Source organism: Symsagittifera roscoffensis, chromosome 8, assembly GCF_963678635.1.
Source record: "Symsagittifera roscoffensis chromosome 8, txSymRosc1.1, whole genome shotgun sequence".
Classification (NCBI taxonomy): domain Eukaryota; kingdom Metazoa; phylum Xenacoelomorpha; order Acoela; family Convolutidae; genus Symsagittifera; species Symsagittifera roscoffensis.
The window spans coordinates 19,902,766-19,925,641 of NC_087069.1; the positions used below are offsets into that span (position 1 = coordinate 19,902,766).

The following is a 22,876-nucleotide window of genomic DNA, read 5'->3' on the forward strand; positions in this document are numbered from 1 at the left end:
AGCTTGGAAGTACAAGTTATAATGCTTTTTTGTTTAAAAGCTGTCCAAGTTTGTTTTTTGTTCGGGTAGTGGTACGCAGCGAAAGAATATGATTTACATTATTTTTGACACCTAATTGTTCGGACAATTTTTACTTTTTATGAAGTGAAAACTACAAACAGCAATTTGAATTTTTGGATTGATATATCATATTAAAACCCTTTCATTCGTGTTTTCCAAAATTTTCCGCGGTGTAATGAGAAATCGTTTGGAAATTTTAGTCGAGAGAGTAAAAAAAGCGAGTAGGTGCATTAATAGGACAAAAAGATTGTATTTCAGCTGTGAAAAACCCTAGTTTTACACCAAAAAAAAAACTAATTTTCGGAGCTCCATGCAGCGCTTTCTTTGCAATGAAAACCAGGATTAACGTCCATAGAAGAAAAATGCTTATCATACAGTTTCATATATGAAGTCTATGGAAAAAATGCTTATCATAGAAAATTCATACAACATTTAAAAAGTGTTTTAAAAGTTTTTAATGAATATTTTTGGTCTAATTGCCTCTTTTGAAGCTTTCTGGTCATTATGAAACTGATTTAAAATTTTTTATAAAAAATGCTTATCATACAATTTTCATGTATGAAAATTATAAAATAGGCATTTTGTCATAGAAATTTTTTTTTCAAAAATCACGAAAAAGCGTGTCTGGGTAACTTTTTAAATAGATTTACATAAGTATATCTATGATAGGGGGCATATTGACAATCAAAAACACAATTTAAATTTCGGTATTTAAAAAACACAATACAAAATATATGAAAATTGTATGATATGCATTTTTTTCATAAACAAAAATAAAAATTTGAGGTAAAAAAATTTTAATCCCTTTTTTGGCTGCAAATTGGCTTTTGTGCTATAATATAAATTTTACGGAAAAAAAATTTGCTTGCAAAATTTGACATTTTCGTGTTTATAATGTAGTCCAGAATGAGTTTCTCACACAAAAAACCCAAAAATCACATGAAATTGCTTTTTTGTAAACACGATTATTATCTTTTGTTTCATTTGCTAAAATAAAAATAAATTTGTGAAAAAACAGGCCTTTTTTTCTCAACCATCAGAATTTTCAGACTAAAAATTATCTAGCCATATTCAAAAAGTTATTTTTTTGGTATATATTTCTATGTGAAAGTGTTCTATATTTCTATATTTCTTTTATAGCTGAAACCACCAAATGCAGTTTATCTGCGTGGTAACTGCCAGTTACTCTCTGTGTTTTCTCATGACAATAAATCCTTGGTTAGTGTTTCGGTTGAAACACGAAATTTCGAAACAAAAGATTTTTTGAATATTCATTTATGGAAAAAATGCTTGTCATACAATTTCATAGTATGGAAAAAATTCTTATCATACAATTTCATATATGGAAAAAATGCTTATTTTGCTATTTTCATACATAAACTTTTAGTCTATGAAATTGTATGAAAGAGTATAATAATCATTTTTTTCAGATATGAAAAATGTATGATAATCATTTTTGTCAACCCGGGAAGTGTTTAAGTAATTCGAAAAAAAAATTGGCAAATTACGAAAAAAAGTTCAAAGGGTACACTGAATTTGCTTTTACTAATTAGAAACTTAAAGAAGCGAATTAAGTAAAAAATTCGTTTCCATGTACCATGTTGGGGGACGGAATGATTTATTATATATCCTGATTCAGCTTCAAAAATTATCGACCAAGTTCCCCGTATTTATCAAATATTTTTTGTGGTGATATTTTTTTCCTCTGTAAGACTTTCTTTTAACGACCTAATGATAAACGACTTTAAGTAAACATACCCAGTTTTTGTTTGTGTCAACAGGTTGCGATTTCATCTGTAAAAAGATCAGATTAATTAATTCACAAAACCAGCTGAAGATTTTTCTTGAAATTGAATTAAGAAAATTATTCAACTAACTGTTTTTGCCAGAAATTTCTGAAGTCGTAGACTGGTTATCTGAAAAACAGTTCATTTATTATGAAATTTGAAATTGATCACAATTTTTGAGTTGAAATAAAATAAAAGTCCATTTTTCGAAATCAAAAACGGTATCTCCAAATACGCTCCAAAAATATTTCTTCAGATCTTTACCTGATTTTTTTTTACCAGAGCGGAAGTTTCTGTGAAAACAAAGAAATTTCTATATTCATTTTCTATATTTCTATAATCATCAACAGATACTTCTAAACTTTGCTGAAATGCTTGCTATGTTATGACAAAGTTTGGCAAAACGAATAAATTCAATTGTTTGTTTTCCTAAAAAACTGAACTAACAATGTCATCTGATCTGGTCAAAACATTGATAGTGACACACAAGTCTGGAGTCAGCAGGGCTGCTCTGGTTTTCGGGATGGCATTCAACTTCTGATGAAACGCCTTAGCTGCATCCTTCACAACCGCGTCAATTACGTTACTCGCTGAAATATAAAAAAACCATGTTACGAAGCCAAAATTTTGTTTTGTAATCAAACAAAATTGAACAAAATGACGTATTTGATTAACGATTTGTTAAATCAAACTTTGCTCCAAAAGCACCCAATAGTTGTGCCAAATTAGTAAAACAAACATCACCACTACAAAAATAGGCTCTTTAAAATTCGTCGATGGGATTTGTGATTCATAGTTGCTTTCCTTTTTGCTGAAAAGAGTTTGACTAAAACTTCCAATAAGATGGCTCAAAAAAATTCCGGAAACACCAAAGAAATTTCGAATGACATTTTTTGTAGAAACTTGGGGTTTTCATTCATGCATTCAAAGTTAGCATCGGCTGTTAGGACTCATCAAAAAGATTATAGTTGGTATATAATACAGCACCCGTGTATGCTTATTTTGAGATGGAGATGTGGTGCTACATAAAAATGATTTATTACATCATAACCGTCCTAAAGTGTCCAATCAAGGTCGACGAAATTATCGGTGTCAACAATTTTTTTTTCTAGTAAATAAAAACACCTACTAGCAAAAATCCTACATCCTGCGTTGTAATATGGCACTACCTAGGAACATCATTCGGAAGGAGAGATGTTGGCTGAACTCCTCATTCGGCCACTTGAGATCATCGATGAAGTTCTTCAGTGCTCGCACCTTCCAGAACACGTCTTCACTCGAGTGGGTGCTAGACCTATGTGATATTTCTATGCTACGAGTAGGTAAGAGCAAAAGAGAATAATTGAAAACATTTAATTCTGTCTTTTAGATTTGCTTAGTTTTGTTAGAGATCACGTTCATGTGTCTTCTACGATCGCAACCGTCCAAATGACTGTTACGTTTGGCCTGCATGGATGGCCTTGAATAATACTAACAATACATAACAGAATATTAATAACACTTTATCCAAGGTTACTGTGGCAACAGTACTACACGGTACCACATTCCCCTGAGGACCACAAAATTTTATATAAGACCTTATAAAATTTTATAAATAGTATATAAGTCTCAGTTTACTAAATTGTTTTCATTTTAGCTCAGTTTTCCTTGTTTGTTTTCTTCATCACTTCCGCTTTGTTTCTTGCAGCGTTCCACGATCCCGACTCATCCAACGATGTAGCTCCGAATTTCCTTTTGAACAAATGTCTCTCTAGTAAGTCAAACGTGTTGTTCTCCAATGTTGTCTCTTTGTTATTGATGTTTAACTTTGCCAGTCTCATCCTGTAGGCCTCAAGTGCTGCCAGATTTAGCTCTGTTACATCGTCCTCACAACTGATCAACTTTACAGAGTGTGATACGGGGCTGCCGTATCTCTTTGGTCCCTGGTTCTTTGTTTGTCGACTGCTTCGTCTGACTGTCGTTGTATCCTCTTCTTTGTCCGACTCGTCCGCAAATACTGCCGGGCTTTTGTCAACTGGTTCCGCTTGTTGAGTCAGTAGTTTTTCTGCTTCGTTTTGTACCCGTCGGGTCAAAACCTGGTTTGTGATTTCTTCCCATTCTTTTGTTGTCATATTGTTATTCTGGAGTGTGTCCAGAATTTCCTTCTCACTAGTTTGCCGTGTGATCCTTTTACTCACTGGAGCTTCTTTCGGTGCAGACGACTCTATGTAGACGGCTTCATTACTCGTATCCCGCTTCTTAGATTCTTTTGCTGTTTTAACAGTCTTCGTTGTACGTGGCTCTTGCGTCTTGGTTTTTCCAGATCTTGCACTCTGGACTAGTGGTCCTGCCCTATTTGGCTTCACCCTTTTTCCTCCTAGATTTATGCCCCGCTTGTCTTTGTTTCTTTCGACGTAACAACGTTTGGCGAGTTTTGAAACTTATCCATTAGTCGATTGTCTTCTAATTCTTGATCGGTTGGCCCGTGGTCTTTCGCATCATGTTCTTCAGCCGACTCACTGTCTACTTCTTCATGATGTGATACTGTCTTCTGTTGTTTGCTCCTAGGTTCTTCCCCCGTTGGGCTCCTCTTTTTCTCCGAGCTTTGTGCTTTGGGCTGTGTATGCAGTTTTGATCTCGCTATATCGCTCTTTCGATATACTGCACCAGCAGCCGTTTTGATTGTTGACGGTGTCTTTGCCACTGTTTTGCCTTTCAGCGGTATTGTTAGGGCCTTTCCACTCTTTCTTTGCTCATGTTTTCGGAAGAAGCTTCCTGGCCAGCTATCATCCGATGTAGTCTGCTTGTCTTCGATAAATCCTTTTTGCCATGAGTATAGGAATTCCTTTCGCAGTTCGGGGTTTATCGTGCTCGTTTCATCTACAATTCTTCGTAGTTCGCTATCTGAGATATCCCGTCTAGTGACATTCCATCTCGCATTGGCCTCTAGTAGCTGCTTTAGTTCCTTTGCCCTAGCTCTTTCTTTGGCCGCCGCAGTGTTGCGTAGAAATAGTGGGCTGACGTCCCGGCTATTCTGTCCTTTTCGTATAATTTTTACATTGTCCCTGGATTGATCGATGCGTCTCTTCAGCTGCGATGCTGTTAACGCCGATCTCTCCAAATGTTCTTTATCTAAACGATCAGATTCCTTCAGAAATTTATCCCTTACAATTTTAAACTCAGTTTTTGGTAATCGACCGAAGTGCGCTTCAAACGGGGTCAACTTTATTGTTTTCTGTTTATTCCATCTTAGGTCCCTAATTATTGTGCTCAAGCACAAGTTAATAGATTGTACTTTTTCTTCGAGTAGCATTACTCCCAATCTTCGTTTAATAGTTTGTATTGTCCGTTCGACTAGTCCACATCCTCGATGATCACCGACTGGACCGAATTTTTGAATAATATTATTTTCAGTGCAAAATTTTTTCATTGTTTTTCCTTTAAACCCGGAAAACTGATCCGTTTTAATCAATTCTGGTATACCATGTGTGTCAATGTAGGTACGTAGAAATTTTATTGTTGATTTTCCCCCTGTAGATTTCGTAACTTTGACTGAAATTTTGAGTATCTATCAATAGCAACTAACAAATATATCTTCTTTCCCTTATGGTCTTCAAGTGGACCCGCATAGTCTAATTGTAATTCTTGACCAGGCTGTGTCAACAGTGGAAGTGGTTTGGCCGAATTTTTTGGGATTATATATTTAGCATTCTTACCATAAAGAGTGCAACTTCTACACTCTTCGGCCATATTGACTATGTATTTGTGCATGTGCGGCCAACATAAGTAATTGGAAACCTCCAACATTGCTTCTTGGCCAGGATGTCCTTGATGAAGTCGTCGGAGCACCGCTTGTCTCAGCTTCTCTGGTACGGCTAACTGATTGTCCACCAGTAGGCAGTCATCTACTACCGACATCTGGTGCCACAGAGTACCCATTAGCTCGAATCCATGTCTATCGTTCCGTTCCACCACTCGCCTGAGCCGATCCATCCAAGTATTTTCTGATACTAGTTCCGCCAGTAGACTTTTGTCGAATAATTTTTCGAGTGACAGTGGCCCATTTGTTTCCTTTAACTGCTCCGACAGTTGGTAATTGCTTTTCCGCGAATTATGTCCACCTCTCGTTTTCTGTTGCGGTGTGACCATGCAAGTCTCAGTTCCTGAACTGTAATCCGGTTGATCAATGCTGTCCATCGTTAAATCCACCTCAACGATTTGTTCAATCTCAGTTTCATCTCCTGATTGGGTTTGTCCCGGTGGTTTCGGGCTTTGCATCACCGAATTGGCTTCTAATTCCATCATTGATCGTGGTTTCTCATTCTTTTCCGATCCTATTAGTTCCCAAAATGAAACTAACATTGGTTGTAGCAGTTGATGTTGACTGACCACTATTTCCCGTGTCTGTTCTGATTTGTCTGTTCATCATGTTCCAATTCGCTTGTGGTATTTGTTCAAAGTCCGAATTCTCTGATTCTGATTTGTTTGGAGTCCTTTGTATCATTCTGGTTCTTTGGAACGTCGTTTCTGTTATTTCCTCCCTTAATGTGTCTATGTTATTCCGATCCTGAATTCTGATCATCTTCTTTTCTCCTTTCTTTGCTGTTTCGCCTGAATGCATATTTTATGATTCACGATTTGATAACTTTCCGATTTTTTTAACTGATTCGACCGACTGTATTTGTTGACGATTTTGAGATACTCTAATTTTTGAGTTTTCAAACTTTTCTCGTTGAAACGAACGTGAATCTTCATTTCTTTCGTTCCGGTCGTGCTTTGTCCGTTTTGGACCGTTTTGGTTGCCATAGCAACGGGTAGATGACGTGTTCTGATTGGATACATTTTGATCAATTCTAGAATATTCTAGAACGTTTTCGTTCCGGTCGAGCCTATCGTGATCACTCAGTCGACTGTTTAAACAGTCAAGAGCTTTATGAAAACTTTCAATCGATGTGACTACAAATTTCTCATCCAATACTGACTCCGGCCATGGTCCACCCTTCGGGTTTCTAGATAGGTAATCTACTATACCCATATCTTTCCCTGGTAAATGAATAACCTTAAATTGATAGGGTAGTAATCTGTCTACCCATCTAGTCAACCTAGATTGGTAGGTTTTGTTTGACTTATTTTCATCCAAGGCAGAAACCAGTGCTTTATGATCCGTGGCTATCACGAATTCTTTTCCTAACAAATAATGTTTAAATCGGTCAACAGATCATACTACTGCTAGCAGTTCTAGTTCATTTGTGTAGTATTTTTTTTCTTGTGTGTTCAAATATCTGGAGGCGAATGCAATCGGTATCCACTCCCCCTCCCCGTTTTGTTGTTCCAACGATGCCCCCAGCCCACTATGGCTGGCGTCACATTTTAACCTAGTAAGTAACTTAGGGTCGTAATAATGAATTTTTGTTATATTCGCAACCGCTGCTTTTATCAATTCGAATATCTCCGAATGTTCTTCTTTCCATTCGAATTTTTTTTACTTGAATTTTCACACTTTTGAGTTTTTTTTTTTCATTTTCTTCTCGCAGCAGAGGTCTCAACTTTTCAGTTAACGTAGCTGCGTTTGGAATGAATTTGGCCAGATGATTTATACTACCCAGAAATGATCTGAGTTGTTTCAGTGAAGTTGGCGGACTAAGCTTCAAAATCGCTTCCGTTTTTGTTATCTTTGGAGAAATACCCTCCAACGATAATTTATGTCCCAACCAATTCACCTCCTGTTGAATTCACATTTCGAAAGTTTTAGTGCTAAGTTTTCTTTTTCTAACTTTTCCAGCACATTCATGATCAATTTTTCATGTTCTTGTTCACTTCCCTTAGACACAATGAGTATCTAGAATGTATTTTCCGCATGGTTCAATGTTCTGTCCATAGCTTTTTGAAACTCCGCTGGCATATCTGCCAGACCGTAAAATCCGGTCAAAAATCTGTATGTTCCAGTAGCTTGCCCACCTATGATGTTAAAACTGCACTGTTTAGCTGTCTCTGCAGTCAGCTTAAGTTGACTGTAGGCATACTTCAAATCTAATACTGAGAAATACAGTGTACCGTTTTCATTTGCTGTAATTATTTGGCTGACCCCATCCAATAACTCATCCACATTCGGCATTTGGATATTTATTTTTGAACAACTGTCTATTTACGGGTTTGGCATCTAATGCCAATTTTATGGAGTCATCTTTTTTTACTGTTATTACAATAGGTGCTATAAAACAATCACTAGTACATTTGTCTAGACGTTTTATATGCCCCTCTTTTAACAGTTTTTCCATTTCCTCATACACGTTCCCTTGTATGTGTATTGGGATGCGTCTCTCTTTTTCTTGTAATGGACGAAGTGGGTATTTGAACTTTGAGCTGACAACGTGATTTTTCGAACACCCTTGAAGACCAAAAAGGTTTTTAAATTTACTATAGAATTTGTTTTTCCAACCTTCTGACTGTTCGCACAGTATCACGTCAAATCTCGTCTTTTCTTTCGGTGCCAACTTCTGTGTTGTGTGTATCCCTACTTTGCTCTGTAAGTCCAGCCCCAAAATACATTGCGTGCGTCGTTCTGTGATTAACAACGATCCTCCCACCACCTCCCACCCTGCTGAACGGATGGTCGTGGTGATTGTACCCAATATATTAATCGGTTGTTTGTTATAGTCTACAAATTTTGTAGTCAAGTTGAGATTTTCCCGTGGAATGAACCTCGTGTTTTTTGAAGACTCCAGAATTTGCTTTGAAGTCGCCCAATTCAAAAATGATACAGGACTGCCCGTATCAATAGTCATGTTTATAATTTGATGATCTATTCTCACCAAAGCTTTTAATGAACTTATTTGTTTTGATCGGGTATTTCTGCGAATATCAACCTTCTGTATGTCCTTGCTACTCTTTTTGATATCTCGGTTTCTATTTGATTGCTGTTTTATATACTCATCTATTTCTTCCATCGAAGACAATTCTGATTCAATAGCCATAATTTCGAACTCCTCACACGAGTCAAATGACTGAATTAAATTGCACTCTTCATCTGAGCTGGATCATTTTTCCGCAATCTCATTTACTTGCTGTGACTTACACATTTTGCAAAGTGATTTGGTTTAGAACAATTTTTACATGTTTTGCCCATGGCCGGTTATTTCTTCAAATGTCCTTCCCCAAACAGTCGACCACATCGAGTACACGTTTTCGTGTCTGTAAAATGTTTCCCCTCTTTTCTGTCTGATGATTTTTTCTTGTACATGTTGTTCGTTTGTCTCCTACCGTAAGCATTTTTATTTCCAATACTCATAATTGGTTCTTGTTTTATCTTCATTGTTCCATTTACCTGAGCTGTACTTGCAGTCGCTGCATTAGTTTTCTGAAATGCCTGAGTTGTCTGTTTACTTTGTTCAAACTTCAACGCCCTTTTCAATACCTCCTCTGATGAAAATGTTTCAAACGTTAGTGTATCTTGTAATACCACATTTTTCATTTTCGATATGAACAGGTCACGCACTAGTTCGTCTTCTAGTGTCCCTAATTCTGCTCTGGCTGCTTGAAATAACTTGTAGCGTTCATACACAACACTCTGTGATTTATCAAATGAAGTCTTGGCCAACGCTACCATCTGCTTGAATTCTAATTTTGAAACTTCTACATGCGGGTTCTTTTGTACAAATTTCTTCTTTCCTTCTGTCCCCAACGCCAGGAATAATCTAGAGGCTACTCTTTTCTCTACCTCGTTGTAATATACGTTGTGTCCAACCTTTGGTCCTCTAGTTTTTCTTTCTTCATTTTCCAGAAGAATCTTATCCCGGGCTAGTTGGTCTCGAGCTTCCCATTCTGTAATCGCCTGAGCGTTTTCATGTTCTCGTGGAATCTCTGGTCTTGGTAACGGTTCCAATAACACTTCTTTCGGTTCTTCTAACAATAGTTCCGGATTCACGCTCTCCTTTACTGTAACTGCCAAAAAAAATTGGTCTAGCCAGATCTTGAAATTCTAAGGAGGGTCGGAATTCGCGGTCGTCCAAAATACAGGGATTCCCATATCTGTTCTATTGTCCTGGGACAGAAATCCTGCTGGCTGCGCCATGTGATATTTCTATGCTACGAGTAGGTAAGAGCAAAAGAGAATAATTGAAAACATTTAATTCTGTCTTTCAGATTTGCTTAGTTTTGTTAGAGATCACGTTCATGTGTCTTCTACGATCGCAACCGTCCAAATGACTGTTACGTTTGGCCTGCATGGATGGCCTTGATAATACTAACAGTTCATAACAGAATATTAATAACACTTTATCCAAGGTTACTCTGGCAACAGTACTACACGGTACCACAACCTAAAAGGGAGAGTACACTCAATTAGCCTAAAACATTGAGAACACAAAGATTCTTTGCCACAAAGTAAATCGAATTGAAATAATATTTGAACTGGTGCCAAATAAAATATTGATTTACTCTAGAATTCTGTTAATTGGAGATATTTAAGAATTAATTGACGCAAGTTAGATGTCATTAAACTGTACTAAGGAGTACTTATTAGGCGGTAAGGGGTCAATTTCCTGAGGAGAGAGTGGGCCCTAAATTCGCCCCATGCAATTCTAAAATTCTAGAAATCTTTCCTTGCCAAAATTTTAGTCGACCTAGTTTTTAGGTCGACCAAATTGATTTTCTGAGCTCCCAGAACACTATTAAGACCCTATTTAGGCAAATAAATTTGCACCGCAGGCAATTTTTTGAAAAAAAAACAGGTCAAAATGCCGTTTTTGGCACTTTTTGGAAATTTTTGACCGATAAAAAATCGCGTTTTTTTGGCGCGCGCTGCCCTTTAACATAAGTATTTATTGGCGAAGGCGCCTTTAGAAAAATTTTAGGGTTGCTCGGCCGAAAATTGATGTCATAAAATAATACCCAAGGGGGGCCCTTTGGTTGGTGAGGGGTCCAATCCCTGAAAGGGAAGCGTCCCCCCCTAAATCGCCCCTGGATCCATATATATATATATATATTCAAATACTTATTTATTGTTGCGACTTGTCGTTTTCCTTAAATATTGCAAGTTGTCTGTTGTTGTGATTTTTTCTGGGATCTGTTCTTATCTGTTGTCTTATTATGGCTAATCCGAAAGGCTGAAACGGTTTGAGCCCATCGAAAAATAGATCTTTTCCATTATTAGCCCCTAATCTAGCAAATTAAACCCCCCCATCCCCACCTGAAATCTTTCTGGTCTGAAATCTATTTAGAAGGGATGCTACTAAAAGCGTGTTTGTATAAACGAAGAGACCGTATATCATCCCTGGTGTAGAGTTTGTAATTTAACTGATATATGAATATATGTATCCGAGTATAAATATATTTGAATAAATATAAATAGATTTGTCTAAACCGAAATCCAAACTCAAATACCCCTGTGAAATCCATTTCTCTGTCTGTATGTTTTTGGTGTATGAGTGTGCGATCGATGACTCAGTCGTGTCCATGTATCTGATTACCACTGGGCCGAACAGGTCACACAATTGGCGATGGAACCGACCTCGACACAGAAGACCTACAACAAGTTATTAATAACTTTTTTTAAAGCCGCGAAACTTATAACTAAATACTGATTTACAATTTAGTTAGGCTCGGGAGAATACAAAAAAGCACATGAGAATTTAATATTAAACATAAGCCCCCGACCTCGACCCGGGCTACTATTAAGTTGAAGTAAGATTAAAAATAAATATAATTTAGTGAAGCCTATTCAGTCGTAATAACTTGCATGTCGAGAAAAACAGGTGTAAACGTTTTGGTATTAAGATATATTTTTATATACATTTTACCACTTTAGATCGATGATTTATTGACTTACTGGCTCATTTTTTGTTCCGATCATTTGAAAAATGGGGAAGAATTTTGTATTTGGGTGTGTTTTAGCTTTTTGTTATGGGTCAAAAAATATATCACAAAAAAGACGTTTGAGTCGTGATTCGAGCGATGTTAAAAAGTTTTGAACAAATTTTCTCAGTGTTGAGAAAAACTTTTTTGATTTTTTATCTAATTCGAGCAAATAAAGGCGAGCAAGCAGGTATACATTAGTTTAATAATTTTTAAATTCAGACGTAAAAACTTGTTTTCCTGAGTATTTTTGGATTTTTTCAGCAAAATTATGGTTACCAAAAACTTTGAAATTTCAAAACCTAAATGTTTTTTTTTTCAATTTTGTTTAGCAATTGTTTTGATTTTCTTGTCAATTTTTGACCAAACTTGTTGTCCAATTTTCTATTTTATTGTGACGAACTAACTGTGATCAAAGCTAATTTGAAAAATTTTCGTTTGTATTTTCTTATGTCTTTAATTGACAGTATTTGCACAGTAACCAGCTATCCTTGTTGGAAACTAGGGCTTTTTGACAATTTAAGGGCCTGTTTTCACTATTTTACATTGTTTGTCCGACTTTCGAAAGGACGAAAAGAGTGACGAAACATTTGTCCGCGGGGTTTCCGACCAATTTCGAACTTTCAACCGGCAATTTTTAACTTAAGGCTTTCTATATAATGCAAAAAGATTGTAGACCTGAGCTCAATTTTTAACAGATATTTCAACCTAATTGTTTTTTCATGAAGTTATCGGGGTTTAAAGAATGCTAATTTGGCCATTATAGGACATCTCAACCGCGATGTTTTTCTTACTATTAACGCGTAAACCGAATATTAATCCGTCTTAGAAATCTTTCCAATTAGAATTGACGCATAGTATGTAATTAGATTAGTATGATTAGACAGTAATGAGAGTTCAAATCTGTTTGCAAGCATCCTGGCTCAATTGTTTTCATCTTGGTCCAAAAAAGTGTAGTTATGAATCAGTTTTGGTTGCTATGATTTGCATTTGAGTACTTTGTTGATATTTTTATGTAGGTTTTGTAAATTCAAGCCCTGAAATGAATTAGTTTTTGTAAAGCCGAAGCGGCACGTATTTCACGAGGCCAATATTCTAATTCCTTTTGATATGAGAATCTTCCCATGTAGTCATTTGGGAACGATATGACAAGGAAAAAGTTTCAAATCTCAAACTGCCACGTAATGATACAGTCGCGGAACATAAAAGAGGCAACTTTTTGATTTCAACAATTAAATAAACTGATTTTTTTTTCGCGTTTTTGTCGTTTTCTCTGCAAATAATTAGGATTTAGGGATCAAAATTTGACATATGCTAATTAACTATTTAAAACGGCTTCGAAGGGACCAAAAATTGATGTTTCTACAACAATAACACCTCGAAAACTAGTTGTGATATACTGGACCCACTACGCTATTACGAGGTTTTTTCATTTGATCTTTTCTGCTGTTTTGGATTCCACAAAGAAATATTTTTAAAAATTTTGCCTAACTTTGTTTCAAAGTTAGCCGATTTTGCGGAATCTGAAACAAAATTTGTAAAATTCGGAACAATTTATGGAACTCTTTTGCAGGAACTATTAAACTTCAGTATAATAAACAAACCTATGGAAGCTACTTACATTTGCGGAATCCACTTACATTTTGCGGAACCTTGAACATCCAGCTTTACGCTCGTTGCGGATTCCACGACAAAACAAAAGTTTACATTACAAATACTTGTCCGGAGAAAACACGGAAATTATGTAAGTGGAATCCACTTACAATTTGGAACATGTTTAAAGATTCCAGTGACCTTCAGAAACCTTTTTGTGCGCCTATGCAGTGGACAGATGGGCTTCGCGATAACCTTCAACGCAAGATTTCCCATTTTTTAGCCCGGCTAGGCTCTTTCCAATAAGTATTTCATCTATCTTTAATGATTGCAGTAAAAACGGCAAAAACGTGAAGAAAAATTTCATTGATTTGCTCAATGAAAACAAAAATTTGCAACTTTAATGTCCCATGAGTGTATTTTATTTCGAAATTGCAACTGACGACTTTGCATGAAGAAAGTGTTGATCTGTTGGTAGACTGAGAATAGATGCCAGCAGTCGAGTGGCATGGTCTGCATGAAGGAGTTGAATCTGCTGTAGAACATACACACCACTGTCTCCAGATAGAGATTCAGCTGGCCAGGGAACGACTTGAAACTCTGCCAACACAACAGAACACATATAATTATGTTTTGCGACTTTTTTGACTTCCTCATTATTGTTTTGAAAAACACTTCCTCGACGAAAGAAAACAATTGATGTATACAATGTGTTTTGTGAACACGTTTTTTACAGATTTCTCACTCATATTGAAGACTTTTTTAATTCCTCATTATTGTTTTGAAAAACACTTCCCCGACGAAAGAAAACAATTGATGTATACAATGTGTTTTGTGAACACGTTTTTTACAGATTTCTCACTGGCTATTGAAGCCATTCTGTTTGCAGTAGGCAGTAAACATTTGCCGATTTCTGTTGATGTTTCAGCAAACTTGATGTTTTCGCGGTTTATCCAAATTTTTTGTGCTGAATAATCCTCTATAATGCTGATTTGAAATCAACTACAAACAAATTTTCAAATTCATTATCTTAAATATGGTTAACTTTAGCGAAAAATCGATTTTACAATAAATGTTTGAATTTAACCAGCTTTTCGGTTGTGCAATTTATTTTTACGCTTAACACGGTTCTATTGATTTGGCTCAAGTTTGAGGACGGAAACACGGTGAATTGTAGTATTCTTACATAAACTAACTTTGTTTCCCTCCTTAAGATTTGACCCAATAACTTCGAAATTTTGCAAAACAGTTGCACCATGAAAACGCTGTTTAAATTCCAAAAAAAAAAATTGTCCTGATAAATTTTTTTGCCAAAACAAACAGTTTTTGAGGAAAAGATTTCGAAAAGTTTATTTTTGTTTATTTTATCAGGCATATTTTAAATCAACACGATAGAGGTTTATTCAGCGCAAAAAGAAGTGAAATATCGATAGACAGCGCGAACATAAGAGAACAAAAAACAATCAAGTTTCTTGAAAAATATCATCAGAAAGCGGCAAAATTTCACTGACTACTGCAAAGAGAATGGCTTCAATAGCCTAAATATTAGGGAAACCAGAGAGGATTCAAAAAAACTTGTTTTGAAAACATCCTGTTTCCAGTTTTTTCTTTGCTGTTTTTTATAAAAAAAAACACTGAATTTTTCGTTGTTGTGTAACACTTATACAAATGACACAAAAACAGGCAGTGTACAGTTTTAGTATAGTTAATATTATATATCAGCAAAATTGTACGTATAATAGATGAACCTAAACTCTTTCCAACTTAATTTACCTGGGTCTTTCTTAAATTGATCAAGAAAATTTTTTCGGGTCTTATCTTAGTTGTTGTACTACTCGTCTTACGATTTGAATGGGATGTTGTTGTGATGCAGCATGCCTTTCCTAATAAAACTGTTATCGAGAATCTTACTGTGAGAGCGTTTGATGCAAAAGAGCTTCTCAGCTCGAGGATGGCAATAAATTTCCGATTTTGGTAGGCTTAGAAATTTTCCGAAATGACAGCGGGTTTCTGCTGAGTTATTTTTTGTGTACTATATGTTGATATTCTATAATCAAGAAGATATCTAATTGATAATATGCAAAGAGGAACCAATTTTGCATTTATAAAGGCAGGCGTTGACGGTCCAACTTATTTGCTTTTCAAGTGTTGAGATAAGATTTTGATCTTTTGTCCCAATGATCAATGCCAAATATTGTAGATAACTTAAGACCAAGGCATTGATTAGCATGAATCTCATTTTGTTGGGTATACAGCCTCTGACATTATATAGTTCTTTTACACCCTGTGCCATTTTCAATATTAATGTTCTTGGTGTGTCAAATTTTTTTCACTAATTATAAATAAATAATATATTTCTTTTTTTCCTTTATTAGCTGACATCAATACGGTGCTCACGTTTTTTGATCTTTTTTCGTTACCAAATACTATAAATTCAAAGTTGTACAAGTTAGTTTTCAGATTAAGCAAGCAAAAGTAACCGAGTAAATTTTTAGCTGAATTCTCAAGTTTTCAAATATAAAGTTCTAGATTTTTTCTACCCGACAGTAAAATTGTATCATCTGCATACCGTAAAATCTGGCAATCTGAGGTGTTTTTCAAGTCGTTATTTTATAGGTTGCAAAGAAGAGTCCCTAGAATGTTCCATTGCGGCAGGCCTCTGTTTACTACGATTCAATCGAATTCAGCATCTGTTATTACTACCTTTTGATACCTATCAGTTAAGTAGCTTTCTATAAGATCAAATGAAGAATTCTCGAAACATATGTTTTGTAGTTTCTGAATTAAAAATTGATGATTTTCGAATCAAAAGCTTTCGATAAGTCTAGTAGTGCGGCCACTACAAACTCATCTTCATTAGTTTTAGCTGGAATTGTTTTAGCCAAGTATACTAGAGCTTCCATGCTTGAATACTTTTCCTGAACCTGAATTAAATTCGTGCAAGATTATTGTTTTGACTGAGATTTAAGGTGATTTAACTTTTAAAAAATATCAGAAACTTTTGACATGACCGGAAAAACTGATATTGGTCTGTAATTTAGTGGATCTTCAGTGCATCCCTTTTTATGTAAAGGGTTAATGTTTGCTAGTTTAAATTGATGAGGAAAACAGTTTGTTTTTAAGCATTCCTTGATTAAATGGCTGACTGGTTGCGATAGCTCATAAGCAACGTAAGCTGGAATAGAAGAAGGACCCAGGGGTTTCATTTAATTCGAAACAAGAAGAAGTTTTTTGCGTTCATATGATTTAAGGAAACGAAAAGAAGACATTTTCAAAGTAACCGGGATGAAGAGTATGTTATAAAAACTTAGTGGTAAAACAATTTTGCCAAGTTAACTGACTTTGTAATTGAACAGAATTAAAATTTTGTAGGCTCATCTACGATATCTTTAAAACAATTCCTGAGACATTCTTTATTGGTTGATATTCTTTTGTTGTTCCTCATTTCATTTATAAGGTTCCACTTAGAACTTTTTTCACGAAACCAAATTGTTTTGCCCTTCTTTGATTTCAAATACAGGAAAGTGTATATCCTTTTCAATCCACAAACCTTTGGACAGCTTTCATGCAGGTTTACTGTGTTTAAAAAACAAACACAGTACATAAAGCAACAAAAAACGACGCTGAAAACTGTACTTTGATAAATAATAGCTCTCTAATTGTATGAAATGAAGGAAATCTCCTCATACAACTCCAGAGAGAAAAAAATCCACCCTGTAGTTTTTACACAATTTTTTAAATGCTATGAATGAAATGGCAATGGAATGAAAAACTTTTCTTACTTAAAATACTTTTTTCTACTGCAAAAAATTCGCTTCTCAAGAGATTTTTGTCTACAAATATGAGACAAAATCGGAAAATTTTGCTTTTTATGAAGTTTTGTAATGATGATTGAACACTTTTTACAAATAAAAAAAAAACAAGATGCCCGCAAAAGTAAAAAGTCAGTAGCCTCAAATATTAAACAAAATACCAGTTTTGGGTCGAGACAGTCAAAACATAAAAAAAGCAAATCGTTTCGGGTTGAACTGACCTCCACAAAGAATGTCTCAACTGTCTGCAAGTGCTCTGCGATCCTCCCGAAGAACCGCTTGAACTCTTCAATCGACTCAGTCACAGATTTAGCTGAAATAGAGGTAAATAGAGGTAAAATAAGCCAAAAAACATAAAATTTTGTTGGTTGCTGACAAATTGTATCAATTAACTTGGAGAGGAAACTGCAGCTCAATTAAACTGGAGATGAATTATCAGCTCAACTTATGAAAACAATTATTTTTCTTATACTGACCACCTCGCGAAGGGAAAGAAAAGAACTATGATTTTACAATCGATCTAGAAAAAACTTTTAGGGGATAAAATTTGGCATCATATGAAAGCCGCCCTCTCAATCGTGATTTCTATTACAGAGCAAAATGTTCGAAAAAAATGTCCCAGCGTCGAGATACAGTGGCCTAAAACTTGATTCGAGCTTAGTTTTCATTCGTTTTTTAACATTATTTTAGATACAATTTTTCTAATTTTGCACATTTTTGTAAACCAATTGCTAATTATTTGAAAACAATTAAAAGAAACATTAAATAATGGCTTAAATTAATTGAACATTTTATAAATGTGTTATTTCCGACTTCATGAAAAAAGTTTCTGAAGATTTTTTCAATAAACTCCTGGGGTTCTGAACCTTCCGTGAACTTTCGTAGTTATCCGCACTAACCTCGTTAATAATAAAGAAATAGTTGGTGAACCTCCAATCAATTTACCTGCAGTGTCATCGCTAATTGAGTTATAAGAGCATAGATGATTGAAATCGGCAGCAGCCGCTTTAGTCAGACAGGTTTCCACCATCAGTAACACAATGTGCGTCATCATTCCTTCTCTGTCTGATTGGTTTTTGCCACTTCCTAAAAAAATAGAATGTTACGCGATTAACGCCATTTTTTCCCCAATTTTACACCCAAAAAAGTGTTGTGCATAGAACCTTATTTGTGCAGAACAAAGATGCGTTTGACAAGGTGCAGATTTATATTTCGTGCTTTTTAAGTAGAGAACCGTTCATGCAGAAAAAACTGAATGCCCGAAACTTATTTAAGCCAATCCATAATCAGTATCCAAAAATTGGAAAAAAAATGAGCGAGAAAATCAGGCAGTTTTGGGCCTTCCTATCATACGAACAGTACTCAATCATTGTTTATTACACTGTCCAGACTTGACACCATTTTTCATGCTTAATCCTTGCGAATAATGATTTCTCATTGTGGATACAACTTAACTTTGAGTAATCGGGCTTTCTATTTCTCAATTTTTTAAACAGTTTTAAGCTAGCCTTGTTTTTAAACAGTTGGTTGAAAACTTTTTAGGTAGTTTGTAAACAAGAATGTTGAGTGTGCACAAGTTGCAGATGACTAACCTTGACCTTCTGCGGAAGAAAGTTTCCCTGATCAAAAACGGTGATGTATTACAAAATACAACTGATTTACTCAGCACAAAAAGCTGGTTTTCAACGGAAATCAACCCGCGCATATGGGCATTAAGTCAGATAGTTTAGAGAATAAGCCCACAAGTCTGGGGATTGAGCAGATAAGAGTTCAGAACTTGTAACCCATATGTTTCATCTATGTGTCCCGGGTTCGACAAGGAATTCAAACAATTGTTCAACAAAACGGATCGTATTTTTAGTCCAGTTTTGATCTAGTATTTTTTGTACTAACTTCTCAGCAGATGACGAAAAAAAAATTTGAGGTTTTACCCACGCTGAGATAAAAAAAATTTTGGGTTTTTGAAATCTGATTTCGTCCAATAGGGTTTGAATATTATACCACACTTCGCCACCTCCAAGCATTCCTTAAAAAACTGAAAAAAGGGCGGATACAAACTACAGGCTAAACCGTAGTTCCTTAAAAAATCTTTAGGGTGGTCGGAACAAAAAGTTAACAAATAGTATGACCCAAAAGCGCTTTTATTATTCATTATGGACTTCTGGATGAGCAATTATGTACCAGAAGTCTGATTAGAAACTGTCAGCTGGTTCGAAAAGATATATGCTGTATTTAGTTTATGCTATTTTTTTGTGTTTCCTGCAAAAAAAACAATTCAGCTTTTATTTTCTTTCAAAAACAAACAAAACTATTTGATTCGGAATTGCAGTTATACTTTAAAGCTAATAGTAATGTATTTGCATTATAAGGCTTCGACTTTGTAACTAATCATAAAAATCTATGCTTTTGTGAAATATTTCACAATACGAAGCCAAATTGTTGTTCCGACTTTCGATACGAAAGTAACGGAACATTTGTGCTCGGGGTGGCTTTTTTTCAGACAAATTTCGACTTTTTAACTACTCATTTTTAAATCATTCAAAAAGTATTGTTGTCCTGAGCTCAAATTTGAAAAGATATTTCACCTGTGATCAGTTTTTGTAAAGTTACGGGGATTTAAAGATTGCCATTTTGGCCAATTTGGGACAATTAATCTGCGATTTATTTTGCGCTTTTAACGTGTGCGGAGAGTTAATCCGTCTTAGAAATCGTTCTAAATTTGTTGAAAGAAGCTAATTTGCCATAATTGATTTGTTCAAAGAGCGAAATCTATTCTTTTTTACTTTATATGGCGTTTGGGGGATGCTTTTCATAAAAAATTTCAATTTAAAAAAAATATTCATACTGTTTATTTCATTTAATTGCTCCATAAACCTTTAAAGGCAGTCGGAACATTCAGGGCTTCGCCCTGATAAGAGCAGTTTCGTTTTATTTTTAAGAATTACAAGTAGGTACAAGAACGGTTTCTTTGTTCTTCATGTGTTCTTTCATTTTCTTTGGTCGGGTTCCGACAAATTTCGATAGATATAAAGACTTGATTATCCAGAGACCTAAATACACTAAATTGTGCGCTTATCCAGGTCCAATGTAGAGCTTAGCCTCAATGCATAAGGATTTTTTTACCAGAAACACAGATTGAAAATTGAGTAAATTTCAGCAGAAATGAAAATCTAATCGATATAGGTAAGAAGATGTTTGCAAATTTCTTGTAAATTGTGCTAGTCAGTTGGTAGTACTTACTTACAAGACACGCGTTCTTTATACACAGTTGTATATCAAGTTGCATGTAGGCTTCAAGAATATACGATAAATTTTCGATAACTCAGCTAAAAACTAATTCTAGAAATCTAGTGCTTTTTTCAGCAAACTCACATGGCCATATATTGCTTTTGAGTAAACGTTAATGTACTATGTGACAGCGGAGAATTTTTAAACTGGTGATGTGATAATTCAAAAAACTAATTTGAACAATATTACGCTGCCAAAGTTGCAAAATTTGGTGTTTTTAGGTCTCTGGAAACTAAGGCACGTCTTCAAATATTTTAAAATGTTGCGGGAATGATGAAAGAAAAAGAAAAAATAGAAAAACAAAGGGAGAATTTTCGCTGTTTGTTCAGTTAGCGAATTGTAAACGCAAGTTTTACGCATTTTTTGGTCTCCATCTGGGTTCTTTACTACCCAAAGGTCATACTTGTAGTTGAGAAACATCTTCCTAGTGCAGACGGCTTGGATGATTCAGTAAAATCAATGATAACTTTTGCAAAAAAAACAGCAATTTAAAGAAAGTTAATTTATCCGTTTCTGTAATGAAAATGAAACTGCAAAAACTGTTCAATTAATTTGTTTTCCATAAGGGAACAATTTGTTTATAATTTTCAACTTTTTCCCAGAAAAACGAATGCCTACCCCCACCTGACTTGCCTGTAGTTGCCTTATTTTTGAGTTGTTTCTGTTTCTGGGCAGTTATGGAGTTCCCATTCGCATGTGACATCTCGATGATCTCAGCCAGGCTTCGACTGGTCACTCGATTGGCCACTACGTGAGCATAAGGGTCTTTCTAAAGGTCATTACAGGATTCTTCTATGTAAATATTTTCATAGAAAAACGTTTTATTTGACTAAAATTAGTTAATCAACTAATTAAATAGTAACTAAAATTAGCTATTAGTTAATTTTAAACAAAGTAGTAATTAACTATTTCATTATTTCCTTTTTTGTATAAAAATGGCTGGATAACTTACGCGTGAATTTTCGAATGGGTTCGTTTCGTTCATAATCTAAAAATCAGCAAAGCAGATTAATTTAGTGTTTTTTGAAAGAATTGAATTTTCTGATTTCAATAGAATATTTTCTAACCCTTTCCAAGAAGGCGATGCATGACTCCAGGACTCCTGAAGGCTTGCCAAATGGAAACATTGTTCTGAAAAAGTTTTATTAATTTGACAAAAGTAAAAACTGAGTTTTTCCGTAAAAAGTTTGTGAAGTTTTTGAGTCGTGAACGGCGTTGTTTGCTTATGAAACTTCTGCTTATGAAGAAAAAAATGTCAAGGAGTTTTCTATGGGCTGGTCAAATTTAGTATGTGATGGCGCCTAAGACGCCATCAAAAAAAAATTATTATCGTTTGGTCCAAAATGGATTTCGTTAAAAACTCGAATGTTCTCGGAATGTAAATCTTGCAAAATGTCTTGCAAAAAATCTAAGAAAGAAAATACGATATTTTGGCTTTTTTTCTTGCGAAATTTAGCTTTTACTTTTGCAAGATTCTTGCAATTTTTGCCTTCCGAATACAGTGGGGTGTACCAAAGGAGGGACCTTTTATTTGCTTAGGAAGTGGGATTCCTGAGAGCCCCTCCCCTCACGACACCCCCCCAAAAAAAAACTCGCATAAATATAATCAAGACTGCTCGTATCAGGGCGAAGCCCTAAATGTTCCGACTGCCTTTTAAGGTTTATGGAGCAGTAATAAAATTAAAAAATTAAATGTAATAAAACAAAGTGAAAATATTTTTTGTAAAATTTGAAATTTTTTATGAGAATCATCCCCCCCACTCGCCATATAAAAGTACAAAACTATAGATTTCGTTCCTTGTAACAAATCAATTATGGCACATTAGCTTCGTTCATCCAATTTGGAACGATTTATAAGACGGATTAAATCTCCGCTTACGCGTTAATAGCGCGAATTATATCGCGCGTTAATTGTCCCAAATTGGTCAAAATGGCAATCTTTAAACCTTCATAACTTCACAAAAAATGATCACAGGTGAAATATCTTTTCAAATTTGAGCTCATGACAACAATACCTTTCGAATGGTATAAAAAACTCCGTCAAAAATGGTTAGTTAAAAAGTCGAAATTTGTCTGAAGAAAAAACCCACCCCGAGCATAAATATTCCGTTACTTTCTTATCGAAAGTCGGAACAAAAACTTCAATTTTTGTTGCGATTCTTTCATGCTGTTAATAAAACGCTATGAAATTACGCTAATAAACCGCAAAATTAATTTTAAAAAGTTGAATTTTGACACCAACTAACGTGAAGTTGGATATTTTGGACAGCAAATATCCCACAAGTGTCTCTAGTAAGTTCTCCTCTATGGCCGCCTTGAAGTCACTTGTGATCTGTTGGAAGTCCCCATTGAGCAGTTTGTCCACCGGGAGTTGTTCTTCCGGGTAGAAACAGTCGTACTCGTCTTGGGTGAACAGACCAAGCAGGGGGTTACTGAAATAGGAGACAATGAAAAACTGAAAACGTTTTTGACAAGCAAAGAAAAAATTTCAGAGGGGTTTTTTGA

At 35.3% G+C, this 22,876-nt stretch overlaps 1 protein-coding gene across 3 annotated transcripts in view; it reads right to left on the reverse strand.

Annotated features, from left to right (window-relative positions):
- Window positions 1–1,818: 1,818 nt before the first annotated feature.
- Window positions 1,819–22,876, reverse strand: part of LOC134853049 (calcium-dependent secretion activator 1-like) — a gene marked incomplete at its 3' end in the record, with an annotated part of 59,952 nt that continues 38,894 nt past the window's right edge. For 2 of the 3 annotated variants that reach the window (XM_063868976.1, XM_063868974.1), the window contains 13 exon segments: window positions 1,819–1,854; window positions 1,938–1,976; window positions 2,295–2,437; window positions 3,017–3,141; window positions 11,208–11,349; window positions 13,715–13,871; window positions 17,305–17,396; window positions 18,029–18,169; window positions 18,676–18,702; window positions 21,005–21,140; window positions 21,324–21,359; window positions 21,439–21,502; window positions 22,618–22,803. In XM_063868976.1, coding sequence (XP_063725046.1) covers window positions 1,819–1,854; window positions 1,938–1,976; window positions 2,295–2,437; window positions 3,017–3,141; window positions 11,208–11,349; window positions 13,715–13,871; window positions 17,305–17,396; window positions 18,029–18,169; window positions 18,676–18,702; window positions 21,005–21,140; window positions 21,324–21,359; window positions 21,439–21,502; window positions 22,618–22,803 — 1,324 coding nt within the window. 3 annotated transcript variants of the gene reach the window in all.